Genomic DNA, 22,487 nt, shown 5'->3' with positions numbered 1-22,487 from the left:
TTTGAATATTATGGCTTAGGTAGAATTGCCTGTTGCACGGTGAACTGACAACAGCCTTAGAAGTATGAGGGGGGAATGATTACACCACATAGCTTTTGGGATATATTTCTTGATTTGAGTGATCATGACACAAGCACGTCTTGGTGGCGCAATTGGTTAGCGCGTACGACTGTTAATCGTGAGGTTGAGAGTTCGATCCTCTCCTAGGACGTCCTTTTTTATGCTTGTTTTGGCCTGGGGCACCCGCACTCTCCTTCTTGATCCTCCGCTTTTTGACCAAAACCTGCCTCAATGCTAGTAAATTGTTTCCCAATCCACATGATCCCTCCCACCTTCGTCGACCAAATTGCTTTTTTGTCCCTCTTGATGGCATATCGATAGTAGCTCTGGCCACCGGACGGTCAGCCGGGCACGTGAGCGGGACTCAAATTCTCTGATTAGGAGTTGTCACATGAGCGGAAGACGGTCCCTCCTGCCATTGGCTGTCGCAATCCCCCATGCTTCACAAGGGCAGGTGTACCTTAAGGTAGTCTGGACTACTGGGCAGGCGAAGTTTCATTCCAGCACAATCCTTTCTCCTGTTCACAAGACATTCCCCTTCTAGCCCTTGATTTTTCTTCATCACCGCCACAGTTATGGCTAGTCCTCTCCTCACTCCTGAGCCACGCGCCCGGCAGGCTTGTGAACCTTGTCGGTAAGACTCCCGGCACTTCCATTGGGATGACCTCATTCATAACTCACCCCCCGGTATCGGTAGGAAGAAGAAGACCAAATGTCCTGGCGAAAGACCAATATGTTCCTTCTGTCGACGTTTGAATCAGAGATGCACGTACGGGCGGAGTAGTGACCCACCCACTCGTTCGTCCGAGGTAAGCGTCTCCCTTGACACTATCTAATAGACTCTGATATTCTACATGCTACAGTCCCGACAAGAGACGCGGGAGCGGCTTCGACGGCTAGAATCGCGTCTGGAACGCATCGATGGATTCTTTCAGTACGTGATTGGCTCGAGTCTCTTCGCCTGCCTGGCTAAACTGACCATGTGGAAACAGGACCCTGACGGATCGTGCACCACAAGACGCCATGCCTTCCCCACAGGCTCAACCATTTCTGCACAGGATCTTGCAGAGCCAAACGGAAACCTCAGCGTCTACCCCCGGTATCTCACAGGCCCAGTCTTTCGACCCATCCCGATGGTACGTCTAATTGGTTCCCCTTGATTCTTCTACTTCGCATTCTGAAACCCAATTCAATTCTCGGAACAGCCTGTATCCACCACCAGAAGCCCTGGCTCAGCTAGTGAACGTGTACATAGAGAGGGTACATAGCCAACCGCTTCCTCTCTTCGACAAAGAGAGACTCTCCGCTCAGATCCGACACTATCCCGAGTTCCTCCTGCAAGCTTTCTTGGCGCTCACCTTGCTTTTCGTGGAGCTACCTTTCTACGGTGACGCAAAAGCGCAAGCCATCGAGCTGTACTTCCGCTCCGCTCGTCCCACCGTCATTCAACTGGCTGCGGAAGGCACCCCATCGGTGCCAGTATTGCAAGCATTATGCCTTATGACCTTGAGCGATGTTGCTGGTGAGGTCCTCTATGTGACCTGAACTAACGAGCCATGCTGACTTCCTTAGCTGGCCGACACGCACGAGTCTGGATGGATGCTGGGATCGCGGCTAGATTGGTCCTTTGTGTGTCCCCCGCCGGCGCAGGGTCTGCTACAGAATATGCGTCGACGCGAGATGATCAGAGGCGATGTTGCTGGAGTGTGTTTATTCTTGAGAGAGTCTTCGCCCCCGGCCCGAGTCTCTTGCACATCGACAGCTATCCGCTGGGACGAGTAGGGTATCCTGTCAGCCCCCCACGGCCCCGCTCGCTCATGGCGAACGACGACGGCTCTGTGCCTAATGCCTTTGCCAGCAGTGCTGCCGACCTGGGAATACAGGCATACTGCCTCCAAGTGACTGGGCTGTGGTATGAAGTTCTGGGGTACCTGCGACAGCGCCTGGCTAATCCAACCGATGACCCCTGGATCGCCGCCTCGCGCCATCACACGCTGGTTGCGCAGTATTACGAGTTCGAGACGGGGATCTCGCAGCTGCACCGATATCGGAACGTCGGCTTCCACACCATCACCTCCAGCGAACTGCTGCAGCACAAGGAGTACTGGACGGCCTGGCTTTATTTGCAGGTGGCATTCCACGCGGGCCAAGCCCTCTTGCATCATCCTCTGTTCCATGTCACTCATGTGCGACGTGCATCGTCCAAGTTCCAACCGCCATCCTTCCTCCAACAAACCATAGACCAAGCCCTGCTTCACTCGGGTTGGCCCACGCGCTTGATCCGAACGTGGGAGAAGCATGGGATTGAGATCAACGACCCGTTTCTGGCTCAACTTGTGGCGACCGCTGCGTCTATCCACTGGATGTTCCAGTTTGCGAGTGAGAAAGCCATCGCCGACCGGGCACGGGAGGATTTCGAGCAATGCCAACGCTTTCTGACAGATCTAGCGACCCGATGGCCACACATTGCTGGAATGGTGAGATTTCTTATCCGTTTCTTGATTTTTTTTTATCTTTTTTTATTTTAATTGAGTTGAATAGGTAGACAAGCTTGCGTATCTGCAAAGTCTGTCGGGACACAGCACTGGCGCGAGTGGCATTCCGCCTTTCAAATGGTCGACGATGTGGGATTTGCTGGACCCGAACTCACCTCATAGCAGTGTGGAGGAGTCCCATCTAGCATTTGTGCCTGGTGGCCAGCAGATCGCCACGCAATACCTGGTGCCGTTGCGCGAGTCCCCACCGAACCGGGCCTCACTGGGAGGCGAGGATGAAGTGCTGGCTTCGTCGTCGGAGTGGATGAACAGCGATTTTTTCAGTCTGCTTGATGTACCATACTTCGGCCAGGGTCCATCGCAGCTGCCTTCCGACTGCCACGGGGAGTTGTAAGCATATTATTTTATTTTGTTTACGTACAGAATGGAGCCCCTCCGCATTCTTCCCAGCCGGGCCGGTGTAGGAGTGGGGACGGATTGCACTGATAATAATAATGCCGTGCCCACTCCTCCCGCCAAGCTTTCGATGTGGCCGACCTTCGGACCTGAAAAATTCTCCCCTTTCTGGCAACATGCCACGCCCTCCAGGCTGTCTATATAATACACTGCCCTTCCTGGATGATCTTCGCCTTCAGAGACAAGCACAGCTGATCATTCTCCCATTCTATCCGGAAAAATGGCTATCCCCCCTTCCAAATCGGCCGCGATTGTGATTGTCGGCGCAGGCGTCTTCGGTCTGTCCACAGCCCTGGAATTGACGCGTCGGGGTTACACCAACATCACCGTCTTGGACCGGCATCTGGCCCCGGTGCCCGATGGCTCCAGTGTCGACGTCTCGCGCATCATCCGCGCCGACTATGCCGATGTCTTCTACGCCCGCATGGCGCTGGACGCCCTGCAGAACGGCTGGCACGGCGAGTACGCCCCGTACTTCTACCAGAGCGGCCTGATGTGCACGCAGACGCAAGGCAGCGGCGAGCACGAGTACATCGCCCAGTCGAAGCAGAACATGGAGCAGCTGGGCGGCAAGGCCGCCAATCTCCTGTCCTTCCAGGGCGCCGAGATCCGCCAGCAGTACCCCGGCATCCACGGCGATCTCTCGCAGGCCAGCGGCTACGTCAACATGGATTCCGGCTGGGCCAACGCCGAGCTCAGCATCGGCCACCTGGCGCGCAACTGCACGCGGGCCGGCGTCTCGTTCCGCGCCGGACCCCAAGGCACCGTCACCGACTTCCTGACGCAGACCACCCCCGCGACGACCGGCAAGAAGCGGGTGACCGGCGTGCGCACGGCCAGCGGCGAGAGCATCGCCGCCGACCTGGTCATGGTGTCGACGGGCGCCTGGACCCCGCATCTGCTGGAGATGACCGGCCGCTCCGTCTCGGTCGCCCAGCCCGTAGCCTTCCTGCAGCTCACGGCCGACGAGGCCCGCGAGCTCGACAACAACCGCTGCCCCGTGATCCTGGACCTGAGCACCGGGTGGTTCACCTTCCCCCCGACGCCGGGGACCCACCTGCTGAAGATCGCGCGCCACGGGTTCGGCTACGAGCGCACCAACGAGGCCAAGCCGCAGAACCCGAGCGCCTACTCGGCCCCGACGCTGGCCCGCCAGGGCGGCTACCTGCCCCCGGATGCCGAGAAGGCGCTGCGCGAGGGCCTGGAGCTGTGGCTGCCCCGGTTCAAGGACCGGCCCTTCGTCCAGCGCCGACTGTGCTGGTACAGCGACACCCCCAAGGGCGACTTCATCGTCGACTACCACCCCGACTATGAGGGTTTGTTCGTCGCGACGGGCGGAAGTGGCCAGTACGTATCTCTCCTAACCCTTGAATGCTCCCGGAACACCCACAGCAAGTATGGTCCCGGATGAGGAACTCAGCTGCTAATCACCACCATCACCAACAGTGCCTTCAAGTTCCTCCCCGTCCTGGGTCGCTACGTCGCCGACAGCCTGGAGCTGACTGCGTCGGCGGAGCAGCGCCAGAAATGGGCGTGGCCTGTGGCGCCTCAACCCATCGCCTCGGGAGACGGCAGTCGCGGTGGACCGCCTCGCCGTCGCTTGACGCCCGAGGAACGGGCGCGCTTGTAGATCCTGAATGGTGGACATGACACGAATGACGAACGAGACAAACAAGACGGCCAGACATCGGGGAATGAATGGGTCTTTGCATGCCGAATCTGTAGAAATCACGGTCGCAATTGTACAGCAAGCACCACCTCCCTAACCAGCGTTGACATTTCCTAGACAAATACACTTTTTTTCTTTCCAATTTCTTCCACAGCCCTCCAGTACGGATACGAAACCAATTACTCGCGCAGCATGCGAGGCATACGATGTGGTTTAGGGTCTGTGAGCGTCGCAGCCACCACGCTCTCCAGTAGACCGGACAAGCCTTCTTTACGCGCTTGCTCTAACCAAGTATCTGCGTCCACCGTCCGCAGGGGCGCACGGAAGCGTTCTTCCAGGAACTCCCGAAACCGAGCCACGGGTACCGGGGTGGTGCTGGCGTGATGATGGAAGGTGGGCGACTCGTTCATCTCGGGGCGTTTGCCTCGGTCCTCCGGGCTCCGCAAAGCGGCCTTCGTGATCTCCGCCGCCACGTCCGTGACGGACACAAAGTCGAAGAACCCCGTCCAGTGGGGGAGGGCTGGGAGCTGGAGTGTGCGCAAGGACCACTGGATGAGACCCTGCATGAAATCGGTGCCGTGCATGCCTTCACCGACGATGTTGGTCGGCCGATGGATGGCGCAGGGGAGCTGGAACCGAGCCGCGCACTTCTCCAGATAGACCTCGCTCGCCCACTTCGAAGCCACGTAGCCGCTGTCTGCACCATCCGCGGGAGGCAGGCAGTGCGCCACCGACTGAGGGGGTAGGGAGTCCAGGTCGGTCAACTGGGCCACATCGGCTGTGGAGACGAAGTGGAGCGGGATTTGACGCCGTAGGGCCATGCAGGCGAGGTGGCGGGTGGACTGCACGTTGGCCGGGTGTAGGGACCGGTACGACTTCAAGAACGAGACGTCGGCGCCGTTGTGGATGATCAGGTCGACTCGCGAAGCCAGCTCCTGCCAACACACCCGGTCGAGACCCAGTCTGGGCGCTGTGAGATCCCCCTTGTAGCGGACCACCTTGGCCGTGGCCGCGGCGGATGCGACCGACGGCGGCGTAAGGCGATGGATGCAATGAATGCGCGCCACGTGAGGGTCCGCCGCCAGGCATCGCAGGAGTGCAGAGCCGAGAAACCCGGTTGCGCCGGTCAGACACACCTCGATGCATCCCTCTGCGTGGTGAGGACCGAGCTGGGGGCTCCTCCCGTCGCAGATGTACTTCTCTTCCAGCCCGGGCAGGGTTTCCTGCTCCCAGTCAATGTTGAACTCGGGTGGCGGAGTTGGCGCACCGGTCAGCAACGCGGCCATGTCTTCTATCGTGCTGGACTGGAAGAGCGTAGACAAAGGGATCAATCGCTTCAGGTGTTGCTGGAAGAAAGCTTGCACCTTCACCATCAACAAGGAGTTTCCCCCAGCCTGGAAAAAGTCCGTCGTAGAACTCCAGACGGCCGTCTGGGCGGATTGATCCAAGCACTGCTCCCAGATCCAGATGACGAAGCGTTCGGAATCTGAAATCGTAGGAGATATGGCATGCTGCCTCTCGGAGGGCAATGGTAGTTGGTCGACTGCCCGTCGATCTAGCTTGCCATTAGGGCTTCGGGGCAGGCCATCGACTGGGACGATGACTTGAGGTATCATGTACGGCGGCAGTGGAAGATTGGCAACGAGCTCGTCGAGGAACTGCAGCATCTCGTTCACGGCCGCGAGTTCCTGCGTGCAGACAGGGACGACAAACGCCGTCAGAAAGCGACGATCCCCTTCGGCGTCGTGCAAGCCGCGCACAGAGACCACGGCCTCTGCGAGCCGTCCTTCTGCAGAGTTCAGAATCGTGTTGGCAATGTCGTCAAGTTCGATGCGGTAGCCACGCAGCTTGACTTGATGATCGCCGTCGATGCGTCCGAGATACACAAGCTCCCCAGTAGGGAGCAGACGGCCTTTATCACCGGTCCGATACATGGTGCAACCGCGACTCTTGTCTGGGGAGTCCACGAAAGGATCCGGTCGGAATCTCTGCTTGGTCAGGGCATCTTTGTGTAGATATCCCCTGGCCACTCCCGGACCACTGACGACAATCTCCCCAGTGAACCCTACGGGCAGTGGCGCACCATCGAGGTCGATGATGTATGTCGAGTAGTTGGGCAGGGACCACCCGACACTGATGGGTTGCAGATCGATGCAGGCAGGACCGAAAGTATCGATCGCAAGACATGAGCTCGAAATCGAGATCTCGGTTGGTCCATACCGATTGATGAGCCGCAAGGCAGGTCGCCGCAGGGCGTGGAATAACTCAATGAGATGTCGTGGCAAAGCTTCACCTCCCACAAAGGCAGTTTTCCAGGAGGACAGCTGGTGCAGAGCATCCGATCCGTACCGCAGCAACATCATATATTCCGACGGTGTGGCGTAAGTGTAGGTGACGTTCTCGGCCAGCATCAGCCGAGAAAGCGCAATAGCATCTCCACGTAGACGGCGCGGGGCAACAATCAATGAGCCGCCCCCCACCAGAGGCTGAAGCATCTGATCGAGAGAGACATCGAATCCAAGTGAGCTTTGTTGGAGCGCAATTTCACAGCCTATCTGAAACCGATGGCGCACCCCCAGAATCTGATGCAGCAGATTGGCATGCGTGAGCAGGATTCCCTTGGGAGTTCCGGTGGATCCGCTAGTATAAAGAACACAAGCTGCAGATTCGCACTGGGACACGTCCGGATACGCCTGGGTTTGGGCAAGGCCAATCTCGGCGATGGAGACCGGAGTACTTGAATGGAGATTCAGTCGCCGGATGACCGATTCAGTTGGGGCGTGGTATATGATCGCTGCGGGTTGGCAGTCGTCCAAAATCAGTTGGAGTCGAGAGAAGGGATTCTGCGGATCGAGCGGTACATATATGGCATTGATGCGCCATATCGCCAAGAGATGACAGACGGAATGTAGGGTCGGTTCGCAACATACGGCGACATAGCCCTGGGCTTGAACCCCATTCATGCGAAGGACGGCTGCTGCGCGTTGAATGTGCTGCTGCATCTGCTTGTATGTGAAGCTGTTCCCGTCCGCATCCTTGACGGCAACCACTCCAGGGCTCGCGATCGACATTTGCTCGATTCGCTTCGAAATTGTGGCCGGATCGGTGATATCCAGACGGGGCCCTCTCCCGAAAATCAGCCCGGCCATAACGTCGTTCTCGTCGTATAAACGCTGCTGTGCAATTGGCATTTGCGGATCTCTTACACAAGACTCGAAGAGGCGCATGTAAGCTCGTAGGAGGAAATGTAGACTTTCGTGTGAGTACAAATAAGTTGGAGAGCGAAGGGTGATGCTGGCAGTTCCATCAGGCTGCTGGGTCAGGTATATTACGAGATCGCAGGGAGCTGCAGCATCACCTTGGATAGAAATATTAGAGAGGTTGCCAGCATGGTGATCTTGATAGATCAGTTGCACCTGAAATAGAGGGTGCTCAGGAGTCGAGTGTGACCTTGAATAAAGGCAGAGAAGATCGTTCACCCTCCCAGGCCCATACTTCAGGACTTCCAGGGTAGTCTGACAGGCTCGGTGGATGACCTCGTTAACTGTGTCTTGAGGTGCGATGTTGAAGCAATGGGAAAGCGGTTGGACTTCTTTTCGCCCTCCACGTCGAGGCTCTGCGACTCCGATGCAGCCCTCACGGATTTCCAGGAGCCGTGCCAAAAGGGCTTGCAGTATCGCTAAGTGACCATGGAACTCGGTAGCACCCATCTGGCGCACCAGAGAACGGAAGGCAGCCACCGTTCCACTGGGTAGGAAGATCTGAGCTTCGTGTGTGGGATATTCCGGTAGCAGCCGCCGCGTAGGCACTTGACTGAAATCAAACAGTGGCAAGGTGCAGGGCCAATTGGCCGAAGTGGGCTTCAGTGAATCATTCTCGCCGGTCATCTCGTATGTGGGTGTCTCTCGCTGTCGTCTTGCGATTGAGGTTTAGGGAACGAGCTGGAGTGGCATCTCAGGGATCATAAATTCACTCCAGCTAGGCGGGCTGTAGCCCTCTGAGTTTCTGGTAAACAAGATCTCTTGCCTGATCTAGCAAGATATCGTGGAAAAGGCACCACCTGGAGAAAGATGTTTTCGGATCAGAGTTCGGGTGGTGACGACGAAGGCGCATGTCGTCGGGCTCGATCTCACGAACACCCATGGTTCGCCTCCCGTGTATTTCCAAGCAAGAACCCTATATTCTAGAGATATCTGACACCCCGGAGACTTGGAGGGAGCTCGAAGAGGTGCGAATGCTGGACCGTGCTTGAAAAACCTGGGTAGGTGACATTTCTTTTCGCCTGTCATGAGCCTTCTTGGCAACTCAATGCTCCAGAGACCCGGCGCTGAAACTGGGCTGTTTGTGTCTTGATCGTCACAAAGACATGCATGCTTCAAAGCAGTTTCCTGTTGACGCCAGTTCTTGGGAGGATTGCAATCTCAAAACCTGATTCTTTTCGGTCGGCAACATGATCTTTCTGCTGCAGTCGTTCATGTTCTTCAAAATCGAAAGTTCGGTCAACTATTGACGCAAACGATCAGCCTATCGAACCACACATCTGGGAATCCGACGGGGAGAACTGGGGAGGACTGGTCGAACTGGCCATCGAAAAGATTTCTAGATGTAGCAATAGGGGGTAGAGACGTGTGGTCAATCCATGATGGACTGGATCTGCGTCTTGGAAGGAGTTCAGATCAGCTTCCAGGAAAGAGTGAAGAGCCTCATCCCCAAGCTCGGTAACAGCAAGCAAAGCACCAATTCACTGCTGCTTCTCGGAACTATCTTCCTTCCCCTTTTCCTGTTTCAGTACTGTCGAAATAAGAATGGGCGATCATGCCAGGAACAGGTGCCAACCTCGACAATGAATTCCAGGAAACGCCAGTCAGTCAGCCATCCCTTGCATGAAACTACCACATTGGAGATGAATGGACATGAAGAGTCTCAGGGCAGCCGTCAAGGCCCATGCAGGGGTTGTGCCACGATGATCTATACGATTACCGTACATTCCGGGGGAGCTTTCTTTAGAGTAGATAGGTTTCAAACGCGGGGGAAAGGGAACCCTAACTGGATGGGTAGGAAAAGTCATTGGCTCTACATGTCCAAGCGAGTCTCAACTCACCAAGCTCAGGATGTAATATCGCTGACAACTGCACGCCCTGCGATCATCGAGATTGATTGGTTCATCGTGATGATCGGTCCCGTTGCGTCTCTTCTCGCAGAATCTGATATATCCGTATGCGCAAACCCGATGCAGTGCTGGGATCGCCGATCCTCGGCGGGAATCGACTGCATTTAGTTTCGGCAAGGAGTTCCAGGTAGATTATATTCCTGACAGATCACAGCATGACAATTCCGTGTGCTGCAGCAGTGACCGCATCGGCGTGACCAATCTCTCCTGTCGAGCCATGGTGGCGGTACTTATCGCCAGATAATCATTGCATTGCGGAGCAATGGCTATCGTAACTTTGCGACTGCCTCGAAGTGATATCAACTTGCAAGAAGCAGGTTTCGATCTAAGCGAGCTCACCACACCATAATGAGGGGTCGTTCATACCACGCCTGCCCATACTTTTAATGTCCAGCAGGCCCCTGACACGCCCGGGGACTACTGTACTGCTTTGCGTCCTGTTGCTTGACTGTCGCTTCATCCTCCATATCTGACTCCACATCATGAAGAGTGCACTCGCGCAGGGAGAGCAGGGATACGACCATGATAACCTGCGGCATGTGGTGATCACAGCCAGTTGTTTCGCGCTGGTAGTCTCAACTCTGGCTGTGGCTTTGCGTCTGTGGTGTCGGCGTATCACTCGCACCAAGGTCTTCTTGGATGACTACCTCATGATTGTTGCCTTGGTGAGTAACCAAGCGTCAACTGCGGCCTTATCTCCCTAATGCTGACCAGCAACTATTTCCAGGTCTTTGAATATGGTATTACGGTGGCAGGGGTCGTTCGTATGTCGACAAGGTGGGATTTCCGGTTGGATCGCTTGCTGATGTGGAACTAGTTCTGTACAACGGCCTGGGAACCCACATCATCTACGTATCTCCGGACCAACTCGTGGTCTACATGAAGGTCATTCCCCTTGTTCTGACATGATCTGAATCAACGCCCTGACCAAAATGTCAATAGACCTTATCGACCGGCACATTCCTGTACACCTTGTGCATCACCTTTGTGAAACTCTCCATCCTCGCGCTCTACAAACGAATCTTCTCCATTCGTCCGATGATGCAAGCCTCGAACGTGGTCGCATGCATCGTGATTCTCTGGTGTTTTGGGGTTTGCCTCATTGGGGCAGTGACCTGCATGCCTTTCAAGAAGCTGTGGGAGCCCAATCTCCCGGGAGGCTGCATCAACCTGGCCCAATTCTACTACGGTCTTCAAATCCCCAACATCTTGACTGACGCAATCATTCTCGTGTTGCCGATGAAAGCCGTCTGGAACCTGCAAGTCCCTCGATCGCAGAAAGTCATGCTGTCGGGCATTTTCCTGATTGGTACCACGTACGTCATCTTATATCTTCCTGCGCGGCACCAGAACTGACCCCTGCAGAACCCTTGCCTTCGACATCGTGCGGCTGGTGGTGATGATCCAGCTTTCGGAGGCAGGAGGCGATATCACCTGTCAGCTACCCTCCATCCCCTCTAATGGAATCCTAACAACTCTATCCCCTACTAACCAGGTAACAGACGACCAAGTTACTGCAAGTGTCTGGACGTGTATCGAGCCCATGATGGGGATCACCGCCGCCTGTCTCTCCAACATGCGGCCCCTCTTCACCATGCTGCCCCGCCCCGAGTGGAGCAAGAATCTGTCCTGGCGCAAGAATGCCTTCTCCTTGCCTTCCTCGGACCGGTCAAAGACGAAGAGTATGGAGCAGAAGCCGAGCATCCACTCCACCACGGTGATCCGCATCGACAGCTCCCGCTTGACCAACTCGAGCACTGCCAGCGAACGGGAGGAGGTTTGATGTCGTTCGGTTTCAGTAAGCAAGTGTCATGGTAATCTTCGTTGTACATTGAGAGAATTCTTCTAAGCACGTCTCATACTCTCTTGGACAGTCTCGTAGCTGATTTCGGGGACAAATCATAATTTCTTAATCAGTCATAAATTGGTCCAGCTAGAGACGAGGGAAAGGGAAAGATAGATAAAGATTAGTAAACAGATGGAAGAAGGATCAACTAGGCTACCGCTGCCTAGGGATACATTATCAGGAGCATGCAAGTGTCGACAGAAGCATGTTCGATGTAGGACGAGATTCCGAACTAATGGCAGGTGAATGAATAGTTGAAAGGTTGCAGTATTTTCTCTACGATCGTGCTCATACGCAACAACCTTAAGATATACCACAAAAGCCCGTAAGTGCTCCCATTCGAGATGTTATATAGCAGGTAAAATTGGCAGTTGGGATACACGTTGTCTTTAGGCGGTATCCGAAGGATAATACAAGACTAGCGCGTTCTTGTAGTTTTGTTTTGCGTCCTCGTCCAGCAAGGCTTGAAGGAATTCTGGACCATGCCAGTCAGAACATGACGTTTCGACAGATACAGCAAGATATTGATTATCATATGGGAAGACTTACCGCCAAAGTCCACTTTGCCATCTGCGTTGGCATCACAAATTTTGAGAAACTTCTTGGCCTCCTCTTTATCGCCCTTGTATACATGCTTGGTGATCTGGCCGAGGTCGAAATTGCCTACTCAGAAAGGTTAGCTGCAGCTGTCGCATGTGTGAAGAGCACTACGTGCCCGTGTTCTTCTCTTTCTGCTCGCGTGAAATTCAGTGGTCAGTATGCGGGGCAATCTTGTCGAGGATAATGCGCGAGGGAAAAGACATACGTGAGCATGAAATATTTCGAGCAGAGTCTGGAGGAAGCCCGAGGAGTAGTAGGCATCCTGCGTGATCGGTCAACTACAGTTCTGTTAGAGGTGACGAAGGCCCAGGCATACCCATTTGACTTCTTCCTTGTCAGACATGGTGTGGATACAAGAGTTGGACGTTGAAATGTGGATTCGGATTGTAGGTCTGGTAGAACTTGGGAGTTTATGCTTGTGATGTGCTCCAAGCCCCGAGATGTGAACCCTTCTTATAGACCTCGCTTCGTGCGTTCATACTATAGTCCTAAGGCGCAACAACCAAGACACCCGTCCATGGTCTAGAATCGGAACTTCCATTTCCGACACTGATGGTGCATTGCGACTCGAGGAGTTCAGCTCCGTCTCTTTGTCCCAATTGCCGATCCTACCGCGCCCATAGTGTACATCTAGTTGTGATGCATTGACTCGACGTGCAGGGGAGCATGCTGTCTGTGATTCACCAGAGCTCCAAATGACCCCGCAGACCAGACCATGAAGCTTAGCAGCTTATCTAAATTTCAGGCATGGAGTCTACGTGGCCCCCCTCAGTGGGATCAGCAGTGCATGACAGACAAGCAGCAACACGATTGTTCTTTGAAACCCTCATCAGGTTTGTTGATCTCGCCTAGGCTGAGAGGCTGTGAGATGAAGCGGATCGGAAATCGAGGAGGGCTGAGGATTCGATCGGCAGTCCGATCCCATGCATTAGTCACTAAATAGTACATAGTAGCATGTAGTTGGCGCTTCTCCGCCGATCAGCTGGCCATAGTATTCGACCACGTCAGGATCAGCTCTGCACATCACTTTGGTACCGACCAGGATTGGCATGGTCCATCACAGAGTCCTGCAGTATGTCTTTCCCCGATTGCCGACGCGTCGATGGGAGAAGGGAGTAGGATTGCCCTCTTGAAGACATATGATCTCAATAGCCGGGGGGGGGGGGGGGTGGATATTGAATGTTTGCATTGTCTCAGTTTGGCTGCATGAAGCCAGCTAGACAGCTAAGCAATCTGCATCTAGCACGTAAGAATGGAAGGAGTGGAAACGTAGGTAAGTAGTGTTGAGGGAGATCTCGGAGGTGAGGGGAGAAAGATTATCACGGCAGAACCAGAGAGGGATGGGAGACTCTCAGGACGGTAGAAAAGGCGGTAGGCAGAACGGGTGGCCTCGGGTAGTTGCGGTCAGAGGAAGAAAGCACGTGATAGCAAGAGCGGACCGATAAAGAACGACGATAAGCGTGGGCTGGATACCGCCTGCTCCAATGGGAAACTGCCGCGGTTGAGCCTGAGCGGGGAAGCTCCCGGTTTCTACGCTTTCGCCTCCAATTTCCCACCTTCCACCGTCCATCTTCTCTTCACCTTCACCTTGTCAACACCAGTGTCATTTCATCTGAAGTCCTGGAGAATTCAGTGAAATACTACTTACAAGTGGCGACTATCTGGTACTTTCCACAGGCTGTATCCTGCCTACTCTCCCAGCCCTGATTGTTATCTTGGTGGACTCAACCCCACCCCCCCTCGTTATCGGCGATAAGATCGCGTGGCTTCGGCCCATCGGCATTGTTCTCCATCTCCAACTTGCCTCAATTTAAGGTCCTTCCATACCCCCTCCTTCCCCTCTCTCATTTCTCCCTTCATTTCTCCTCTTCTCTAGCAATCTTACACCTCGCCCTCATATCGTCACCATGACCAAATCCGATAGCGAAACCGTCACCTTAGCGGACTATCTCTTCACCCGACTACAGCAGCTCGGGGTCAAGTCCATCTTCGGCGTCCCCGGCGACTACAACCTGCGCTTGCTGGACTATGTCGAACCCTCGGGGCTACACTGGGTAGGAACTTGCAATGAGCTCAACGCCGCCTATGCAGCCGATGGATACGCGCGTTTGGCCGGCTTGTCCGCCATGATCACCACTTTTGGAGTCGGAGAGTTGTCCGCCATCAATGGGATTGCCGGCGCATACGCAGAAAGAGCGCCTGTAGTCCACATTGTGGGTACACCTCCTCGGCCATCCCAGGAGTCTCGCGCCCTGGTACATCACACCTTTGCCGACGGCGAGTACCGCCGCTTTGCCGCCATGCACGCCCACGTCACTATTGCCCAGACCAATCTCAATGATCCTCGCACCGTGCCCGAGCAGATTGACACGGTGCTGCAGCAAGCTCTGATCCACAACCGTCCCGTTTACATCGAGATCCCGGACGACATGCCCGGCGTACTGGTGTCGGCCGCCAATCTTACCACCAACATCCAGCGTCCGGCTGCCCCGACCACTGCGCAAGAGAGTACCGTCCTCACCCGCATCGCCGACCGTGTTTACACGGCCAAACAGCCTCTGATTCTTGTCGACGGCGAGAGTCGTGCCATTGGCATCCTGGATGAAATCAACAATCTCGTGCGCCAGACCTCCTGGCCAACCTTCACGACCGTCTCCGGCAAAGGCCTAGTGGACGAACACCAACCAAACGTCTACGGCAACTACGCCGGCCGCCTGGGCGACCCCAAGCACAAGACCTACTTCGACCAGGCGGACCTGATCCTCGAGTTTGGGCTGCACGCAACCGACACCAACACATTAGGCTTCCAGACCCTCCCCAACCCCGCCACCTCCATCACCTTCACCGACAAGGCCGTGCGCATTGGCGACGACACCTACCGCGACCTGTCGCCCGCCTTCGTCACGCGCCTAGTGCAGAGCCTCGACTTCGGTCGCATCTCGAAGCCCACCAATCCGCCCCAGAAGACCGTGATCCCCACCGAATCCCTCCCGCCGACCGGCCGCATCACCCAGAAACACTTCTACCGGCGTGTCAACTCCCTCCTCCGCCCAGGCGACGTCGTCCTCACGGAGACCGGGACCGCCAGCTACGGCGGCCGGGACTTCACCCTGCCGACGGGCACGCGACTGTTCGGCGCCATCACCTGGCTGTCGATCGGCTACATGCTACCCGCCACCCTGGGCGCGGCGCTGGCGCAACGCGAGTTGAACCCGAACACGCCCACGCGGGCCGTCCTCTTCATCGGCGACGGCAGTCTGCAGATGACCGTCCAGGAACTGAGCACGATCATCCGCGAGAAGCTGGACGTGGTGATCTTCCTGCTCAACAACGAGGGGTACACGATCGAGCGGGCGATCCACGGCCGGAAGCAGGCGTACAACGACGTGGCCCGGTGGCGGCACCACCTGGCGGCGGACTTCTTCGGGGCGGAGGACGGCCACGGCGCCCGGAACAGCTTCACCGCCAACAACTGGGAAGAGCTGGACGCGGTGCTGCAGCAGGATGCCATCCAGAATGGGACAGGCTTGCGGTGGGTGGAGGTCTTCATGGAGAAGGAGGACGTGGAGGGGCTGTTGAGGGTGATTCTGGAGAAGCAGATTGCCGCGGAGAAGGCCTGATCTAGCAACATACTACTGATACTGTTGTTGTTTACCTCAAGATCTCTCAGTTTCTTTAGAAGAAGGAATGTGGAGAAGATAAGCTAATAATACACGCTGGCACAGGCAGGAATGAAAGTCTACCGATTTATGTCCACAAGAATGTAATGGGGTGCGTACATCCGTCTTGATTAGCAGTCTCCCTTCATCGTGTCGAAATTCCCTTAGATTCGGCTAGCATTTGCACACACTGATGGATATAGTTAGCTTCTGCTTCTGGTAGTGATAATAGCCGGTGATGAACCTACCCTCCGCTGCACTTGCCCTTGGAGAAGAGACCACATTTGGGGCACTGGGACGCCGTCTTGCACGTGGTCGCCTTGGTGGTCGCGGCGGCGGTGGTAGTGGTGGTTTTGGTGGTGGTGGTGGTAGTCTTGCTGGAGGTAGTGGTAGTCGTGGTGGTGGTAGACAAAGTAGTAGTGGTGGTGGACAAAGTAGTGGAGGTGGTCGAAATGGTCGTGGTGGTTGTGGTGCTGGACGGGGCGGAAGAAGTCGTGGAAGAAGGAGCTGAGGTGGTAGAAGAAGTCGAAGTCGAGGATGAGGTAGTCGGGGACGAGGTATGCGACGACGAGGTGGTCGAAGTGGTGGTGACTGACGAGCTGGGGGCAACCTCGATGGTGGTGGTGGTGGTGGTGGTGGTGGTGGTGGTGGAGTGCTTGGTGGTGACTGGTGTCTCGATTGTCTGGGTAGTCACCGGCTTGGAGGTCTCCGACTTCACTGTCGTTGAGGCATGCACGGTCTTCGAGATCTCGCTCTCTGGGGTGTGCGTGGTCGCCTTGGAGGTCACGATATTGCTCATGTGTGAGGCTGGGTGGTCGGTGATGCATTAGCAGAGCAGTATAAGTAGGGTTGTGCAGGACAGAACTCACCCGTCGCAACAGCCGAGGATCCAGCATGGGTCGTAACCACCGCCGCACTGGACGAAGCAGAAACCGAAGCGGTAGGCGTGCAGGCAGCGACGCTGCTCTCAGCACCACGCTTAGCAAATGCAATGGCACTGGGAGCCGAAAAGTCCAGCAGCTGCTTGGCGTCCCAAGTCCACGAGGCGGCAGGGTACTTGGCGTTGAAGGCATCCAGACCCTGACCAAGGGCATTCTTCTGCCCGGACGCGTCGGTGGTGGGGGTCACCTGGCCCGAGATGGAGGCAAGCCGCGAGGAGACCGAGGTCGCCTGCGTCGAGAGGAACTCCTCCATCCAGCTCGAGTAAGAGTCGGCCCAGCCCTCGCCGGGGATCGGATCGTTGCATCCAGTGGTGAGCTGGTCAATTCCCAGGAAGGCCTCGTAGATGCGCTTGTTCGTCGTCTTGAAGACCTCGGCGATCTTGTTGTCGCGGAGCAGCGAGATCACCGTGGCCATGGTGTTGATGATGGAGAGGGCGTTGTTGGCTTCCTCTTCGCTCGTCGAGCCCTTGGGACTTTGCATGCCGCTGAGGTTCTCGTCGAACATCTAGAGTCCTCAATATACAAGCGGGGTAATGTGCATTGCGATTGACTTACGGGTGCCTTCATGCTGTTCAACTGGTTGTCCATGGCGACGAAGTCCAGATAGGTGTTACTGGGCAGCTGCACGCAGCACATTAGCAAGCGCTGCCTTCTTCTTCCATGTAGTCTGCGAAGCACTCACCATGCCGTAGAGCCGCTGGAGTCGGCTCTTGACTCCATTCGCCGTCGGGTGTTCCGTATCCTGGGTGAGGAAGAAAGTCTTGAAGCTGTTACAGAAGTTGTACTTGGCAATCATGGCCGAAAAGAAGCTATCGACAATCTTCAACTCGTCTGGGATTCTCGGTTAGCTTACTGCACGATCGACAGCGTAGACCGACCCGCCCAGGGACACTTACAAACATGGTCAACGTTGATGTACGAATCGGTGGGTGAGACCTTGGCCCCGAGGGCAATGTACTTCTGGCCTGTGCCCGTATTGGCCGAGTCCCAGTACGCTGCAACAGTATCCGTAAGCACGGAACTATCGGTGATCACATCGTAGGTGACCGCCCCGGCCGGGCACTGGTCCAGCTTGGGGATATAGTATCCGAGGAATGCGCTTCCCTGCATCGACTCCAGGGTCGCGGGCCCGGGGTATTGCGGCTTGAAGATCTTCGTCCCCAGAGCGCACTTGCCGTTGTTGTAGCTGTTGGTGGTGCGGCCTCGACGGGCGAGCTGGTGCAGCTCGTGCTCGTCGCGCTTGCTGGTGGTAGTGCTGGAATCAACCTCCCCGTCGTCGGCGTCGTCATCGTCGGTGGTAGAGTTGTCGACGTTCAGGAAGTATGTCCATCCGCAAGTTGCTTGGGCCGATGAGGCCGAAGCTACGGTAGAGGAAGATGCCGCAGCACGAGCTTGGACGGGTATGGCGGACGCCGATGCCAAGGAGCTCAGGAGGAGCAGACTGAGAGCGATTGCTTTGGGTGGTGTCATCTTTGAGATTGCAAAAGAGTGTGGGATAAAGAGTGTGGAGTAAAGAGCGTCGGGTGCTGTGGTGAGAGGGATGATATCCTGGAGAGCAGTCTTCACTGACTTATATAGCCAGGGTTCATCTTTGTACTCGCCTCGATCAACAGTATAGTCCCTTTTCATGTAGTAGAAAAGCTAATCGACCATGGTGTTTCTGCTTCTCAGCCTGTTATGCCAGCCGTGTGGTTTCATCCTTGGGGCCGACTTCAGACACTACGGCATTGCCACCGCAGGATCCGTACCTGGCCCCAATCCTCTCCTTTAAGGCCCGGAGTCTCCTGCATAAGTCTTGCAGAACCCTTTATCATGCATCTGATCAATAAGTATGGTGCTTTTTGTGATTGTTCGCATTGGAATTTTCGCACAACAGACCGGTACCGGAGTGACAAGTTTGGAAAGAAGTATATCCAAACAAACTTTAGCTCGAGATGAAGAGGAGGAGAAAGAAGTGCTTCCTCTAGTCATCGCCAAGAGAACCCACTAATAACCGCCTGAGCTAGTGGGGTAGAAATTTAGATCGACGCTGTGGTCGGTCGACGCGCAGAACCCTAACTTCGCCGCAGGTACGAGGTGCAGAACAAGTCAGGGGCGGCAAACACTTGAACACGAGGCTCGGTCTTCTTGTTCAATTGACCATTTCTCTCATTCATTCATAGCCTCCTGTCGAAAGCCTCTCAACGCGAAACAAGATGACGACCGTGCAGCTTGTCGGGCTCAATGGCCCCCACCCCCTGCGGCTCAAGATAGACGATGATCAGCACCGAAGATTGTGAGGAATCTGATTCATTGGAGAGAGAACCTCAGTAAGGTCAGTCAGTCATCGAAGAACTCTATTGTGGAGCAGGGGTATCATGAGCTACCCTGCAGATAAAAAAAGGACCCTATAAAGGCACCAAGCGTGGTGGACAGAAGGTGAAAGCCGTATCAGGCTGGTGGCCCCCACGAGGTGTTCGGCCTCCTCTTACTCCGACACGAGCGCCACTGACCCCAAGCTACTGTACCACCATCACTTTCCATATTTGATGGCCTTCGGTTATCACCATTAGTCGTCAGGTTTGAGACAAGTGTCCATTGACATAGAACATCTTAACATCAATACACGCCGTGATTTAACATCCGATGGGACCTGCGCATCTACGTCCCTCATTCTCACACATCATTATGCCGGAAACGAGTCAAGCCAGCGTGCAATCTGCCGCGCCCGCGCAGCGGCCTGTTCCAGTGATACATATCCAATTGAGTCCCCTTCCGCCAAGCTCACCAAGCAGCTCTGGACGGAGCGTGCACTGAAAGGCAGCTCTTCCTGCTCGGGCGACCACGCCCACGGAACCGATTCCACTTCACCCGTGTCGAAGCGATGCACCGAGATGGTCACAGGCTCCGCATAGGCGTTTGCACCCAGCACAATACCCGCGGGGGAGATGAGACGAACGGCACCTTGCTCGAAGGTCAAGGTCCATGTGAGCTGCGGGTCCCCAGGGAAGGGTTGGCCTCGACTAAAGTAGGCGACTAGACTAGCTTGGGCTGCCACGTGGGCTGATTCCGGCAAGTGTCCTATGGAGGTTAGTTAGGTAGACCCTGTTCCATGTCTTGGAAAGCGCCACTTACCATGGAGGCTGAGGAGATCAGGGACATCGGAGCGGATAGTCTCCACGATCGACCCTGTGGTGGGCTCGCGCAGACGAATGCTCGGGCGCTGGAGCTGGAATTGAATGTGGTCGGTCTCCGGGATCACATCCCCGACCACCGATTGCACAAAGTCGATGACTGGACGGTTGTCTCCTTAGCACGTTTTGCCTCATGACACCTTTCTTAGGGTACGTACCATGAGCGAAGCCGATGGTGATCGGGTTCCCGCCGACCGAGCGCTGGGCGAAATATGCCAATCCGGGCGGGAGAAACTCACGATCCAGGGTCCCTCCAAAAGCGCGGACCTCAGTATTCAGCAAGCGACCCAGTTCACCCGATTGGAGCAGGTCTCGGATCCGACGCACGGGGGGTGCAAAGCGACTCTGGAGCCCCACCGCGACTTGAGCACCACTGCGGCGGCGGGCGGCGAGAAGCTCGTCGAGGTGGGTCGGATTGCTGGCAATGGGCCACTCAATGTAGGTCGATTTGCCCGCCTGAATCATGGGCAACGCGGTCTCATAGTGCCGATCGACTCGCGTGCTGCAAATCACGAGATCGATCGTGCGATCCGCCGCCAAATCGCCCGGGCTGCCATAGGGAGTGACGCTACTGGCATCCAAGTCGTATTCTGCGATGGCGGCTTCGGCGGCCAACCGGCTACTGTTACAGAGAGCGGCGATCTGGAACCGCGAAGACCGGCGCAGACCCGGCAAATGCGCATTGGCAGCCCAGGAAGTCGTGGCGGTGGACGAGAGACCGATGATTGCAGTACGAGTCGACATGATGCCAGTTACATCAGTCTGTTTGGTGAGCTCAGGTGTCTTTTGCAGCAACAATTATATACTCTTTGGCAGAATGCGGGGAGATCCTCCGCCCGCAACATGATTAGAAATCGAAAGTCGCAATCGGAATGGCGTGACCGATGCTGGATTATCAATCAGCATTTTGTTTAATCTGCAGAAGATGTCACGTAGGCAAAGTTAGACTGGACAGCGTGAGATATTTAGTGGTCATGGCTTAGTGGTTATGGAAGGCCACCATCCTGTTGAAGTATGAGTTGAGGGCGAGGATCCGTGAGCCCCAGTGGGGGGGAGTCGATACGGGCCGGAGCTCACTCAGACATTCTTTGGATTGAGTGCGATTAACCTTAAGTTGGGACTTAATTTAAAATGAGTATGAACATGAGGCATTCGCTGAGGGATGATCAGAACCTTAGCAAGGTCACAGAGGTTAAGATGCTTGCGGTTGTTGATTAGACACAAGTAAGGTAATTCACAGTAACTACAGTAACTTGGTCATGTGTTGATACCTAGTGGCCTTTGATGCCTCAGGCCTGCGGATAAGGTCTCTTGGGAGGTGACATCATTGTGGCTTGCCGGTGGCTTGCCGGTGGCTTGCCCGATTAAGGTTACACAACACTGACACTGCAGTGACAAATGCGCACGGCCATATGATGTCCCCAGGAATGTACTAGGTAGACGGCTTGCATGGGTTTGAAAAGGCGTAGAAGGATGCGAGAATTCCAGCCTGAGGTATCAATCAATGGCTGGCTGGCTGGCTCTTTCTTTCCAACTTGACCTCGACATTATACACCATACATTATGAGTACCTGTATGAGTACCTAGAGTAGTAGCAAGAACTGCCAGACAGAGGCCTACCATGTCCACGGCGGTCATGCCTGAGGCTTCCAAACCAGGTGCAGTGGCTAGACCCGGATGGAAGCCATAAAGTCGACAGTGATTGGTGGGTGTGGTAGCCGGGCAAAACCGGGCAAAACAACCAAGCCAGTCAGATGCGTGCCCAACGGCGAGACTAACCCCATCCAGCCACGAGTTCCGTCGCCTCCAGCTCCAGGCCCCTCCGACCAGGTTCTAGATTTTCTCGGCCGGCATGCCATCATCCAATGAGCGCGCCGATCTTGCCGGGCGGCAGGCCCAAACAAGCGACTGCCGGGGCGGTGACCAGAATTCTGCCGGTGGCCTCCAAAGAAGATTCCTTACACTTCCAGCGACTGACTGACTGACTGTTGAACCTGAATCAACACTGACTGACTGCACCGAACAGGGTTGAATCTTCTTTGAATCTTCTGGCGGCCTCAGGCTCTTTCGCTTACTTCCTTCAAGGTTGCCTCTCCCTCCCTCCGCTTCTAACTACCTACCCCAAATTCCGCTTTTCCCAGAAGCTTTCGTCTCTTTCTTCCATTTCGTCCATTTGGGATCTATTACCTGACTCAGCTCCTTTGCGTGAGCCACTAGTTACGTACTTTCACCAATATTCTTTTCTCTAAAGTTGTCTGCATCAACCATCAACCTCTTTCCTCTCGTATACACCTTCCTCCTCCTCCTCCTCCTCCTCCTCTTTGGTGTCGCGTTTCCTTCCAACCTCCTGTTGTTGCGGTCCCGTTTCGCCTCTCTCTCTCTCTCTCTCTCTCTCTCTCTGTCTCTCCTTCTCCTTCG

The 22,487-nt window shown here is 55.3% G+C and overlaps 8 protein-coding genes and 1 non-coding gene across 9 annotated transcripts; 5 read left to right on the top strand and 4 right to left on the bottom strand.

The window, feature by feature from the left end:
* Positions 1 to 137: 137 nt before the first annotated feature.
* BO72DRAFT_t300 lies at positions 138 to 211 on the top strand. The gene has a single exon. It is a non-coding gene; the product is annotated as a tRNA-Asn (tRNA).
* A 341-nt stretch (positions 212 to 552) lies between these two features.
* BO72DRAFT_532504 (uncharacterized protein) lies at positions 553 to 2,949 on the top strand (the record flags this gene model as incomplete). Its single annotated transcript, XM_040950435.1, has 7 exons — positions 553 to 694; positions 758 to 869; positions 924 to 994; positions 1,053 to 1,196; positions 1,266 to 1,582; positions 1,633 to 2,537; positions 2,602 to 2,949. Exons 1-7 carry the CDS (start codon positions 636 to 638, stop codon positions 2,947 to 2,949), a joined length of 1,956 nt encoding a protein of 651 aa, XP_040795689.1. The 5' UTR covers positions 553 to 635.
* Positions 2,950 to 3,102: 153 nt separating this feature from the next.
* BO72DRAFT_441419 (NAD(P)/FAD-dependent oxidoreductase) lies at positions 3,103 to 4,799 on the top strand. The gene is made up of 2 exons (XM_040943478.1): positions 3,103 to 4,358; positions 4,458 to 4,799. The coding sequence occupies exons 1-2, from the start codon at positions 3,232 to 3,234 to the stop codon at positions 4,639 to 4,641; spliced, it is 1,311 nt and encodes a 436-aa protein (XP_040795688.1). The 5' UTR covers positions 3,103 to 3,231; the 3' UTR covers positions 4,642 to 4,799.
* A 60-nt stretch (positions 4,800 to 4,859) lies between these two features.
* Positions 4,860 to 8,210, bottom strand: BO72DRAFT_441416 (acetyl-CoA synthetase-like protein; the record flags this gene model as incomplete). Its single annotated transcript, XM_040943477.1, has 2 exons — positions 5,412 to 8,210; positions 4,860 to 5,207 (listed from the first exon to the last, which is right to left on the bottom strand). The coding sequence occupies exons 1-2, from the start codon at positions 7,905 to 7,907 to the stop codon at positions 4,860 to 4,862; spliced, it is 2,844 nt and encodes a 947-aa protein (XP_040795687.1). The 5' UTR covers positions 7,908 to 8,210.
* Positions 8,211 to 10,208: 1,998 nt separating this feature from the next.
* Positions 10,209 to 11,451, top strand: BO72DRAFT_490330 (uncharacterized protein; the record flags this gene model as incomplete). The annotated part of the gene is made up of 6 exons (XM_040948130.1): positions 10,209 to 10,515; positions 10,578 to 10,614; positions 10,668 to 10,735; positions 10,793 to 11,166; positions 11,216 to 11,286; positions 11,353 to 11,451. Coding segments are annotated over exons 1-6 (831 nt in total), but the record flags the coding sequence as incomplete, so codon positions are not given.
* Positions 11,452 to 12,085: 634 nt separating this feature from the next.
* On the bottom strand, positions 12,086 to 12,639 carry BO72DRAFT_501658 (uncharacterized protein; the record flags this gene model as incomplete). Its single annotated transcript, XM_040949002.1, has 5 exons — positions 12,086 to 12,171; positions 12,246 to 12,359; positions 12,408 to 12,423; positions 12,502 to 12,558; positions 12,613 to 12,639. 5 exons carry the CDS (start codon positions 12,637 to 12,639, stop codon positions 12,086 to 12,088), a joined length of 300 nt encoding a protein of 99 aa, XP_040795685.1.
* Positions 12,640 to 14,103: 1,464 nt separating this feature from the next.
* Positions 14,104 to 16,063, top strand: BO72DRAFT_309578 (alpha-keto acid decarboxylase family protein). Its single transcript, XM_040940496.1, has one exon. It carries the CDS (start codon positions 14,204 to 14,206, stop codon positions 15,914 to 15,916), a length of 1,713 nt encoding a protein of 570 aa, XP_040795684.1. The 5' UTR covers positions 14,104 to 14,203; the 3' UTR covers positions 15,917 to 16,063.
* A 545-nt stretch (positions 16,064 to 16,608) lies between these two features.
* BO72DRAFT_309572 (uncharacterized protein) lies at positions 16,609 to 18,626 on the bottom strand. Its single transcript, XM_040940494.1, has 4 exons — positions 17,793 to 18,626; positions 17,579 to 17,727; positions 17,452 to 17,517; positions 16,609 to 17,401 (listed from the first exon to the last, which is right to left on the bottom strand). Exons 1-4 carry the CDS (start codon positions 18,523 to 18,525, stop codon positions 16,751 to 16,753), a joined length of 1,599 nt encoding a protein of 532 aa, XP_040795683.1. The 5' UTR covers positions 18,526 to 18,626; the 3' UTR covers positions 16,609 to 16,750.
* A 450-nt stretch (positions 18,627 to 19,076) lies between these two features.
* Positions 19,077 to 21,040, bottom strand: BO72DRAFT_309576 (Gfo/Idh/MocA family protein). Its single transcript, XM_040940495.1, has 3 exons — positions 20,228 to 21,040; positions 20,011 to 20,169; positions 19,077 to 19,956 (listed from the first exon to the last, which is right to left on the bottom strand). The coding sequence occupies exons 1-3, from the start codon at positions 20,811 to 20,813 to the stop codon at positions 19,562 to 19,564; spliced, it is 1,140 nt and encodes a 379-aa protein (XP_040795682.1). The 5' UTR covers positions 20,814 to 21,040; the 3' UTR covers positions 19,077 to 19,561.
* Between the last annotated feature and the right edge of the window lie 1,447 nt (positions 21,041 to 22,487).

This window comes from Aspergillus fijiensis, assembly GCF_003184825.1.
Source record: "Aspergillus fijiensis CBS 313.89 unplaced genomic scaffold BO72scaffold_92, whole genome shotgun sequence".
NCBI lineage: Eukaryota > Fungi > Ascomycota > Eurotiomycetes > Eurotiales > Aspergillaceae > Aspergillus > Aspergillus fijiensis.
The sequence above is the reverse complement of the archived record's forward strand: the minus strand, read 5'-3'. Positions and strand labels throughout refer to the sequence as shown.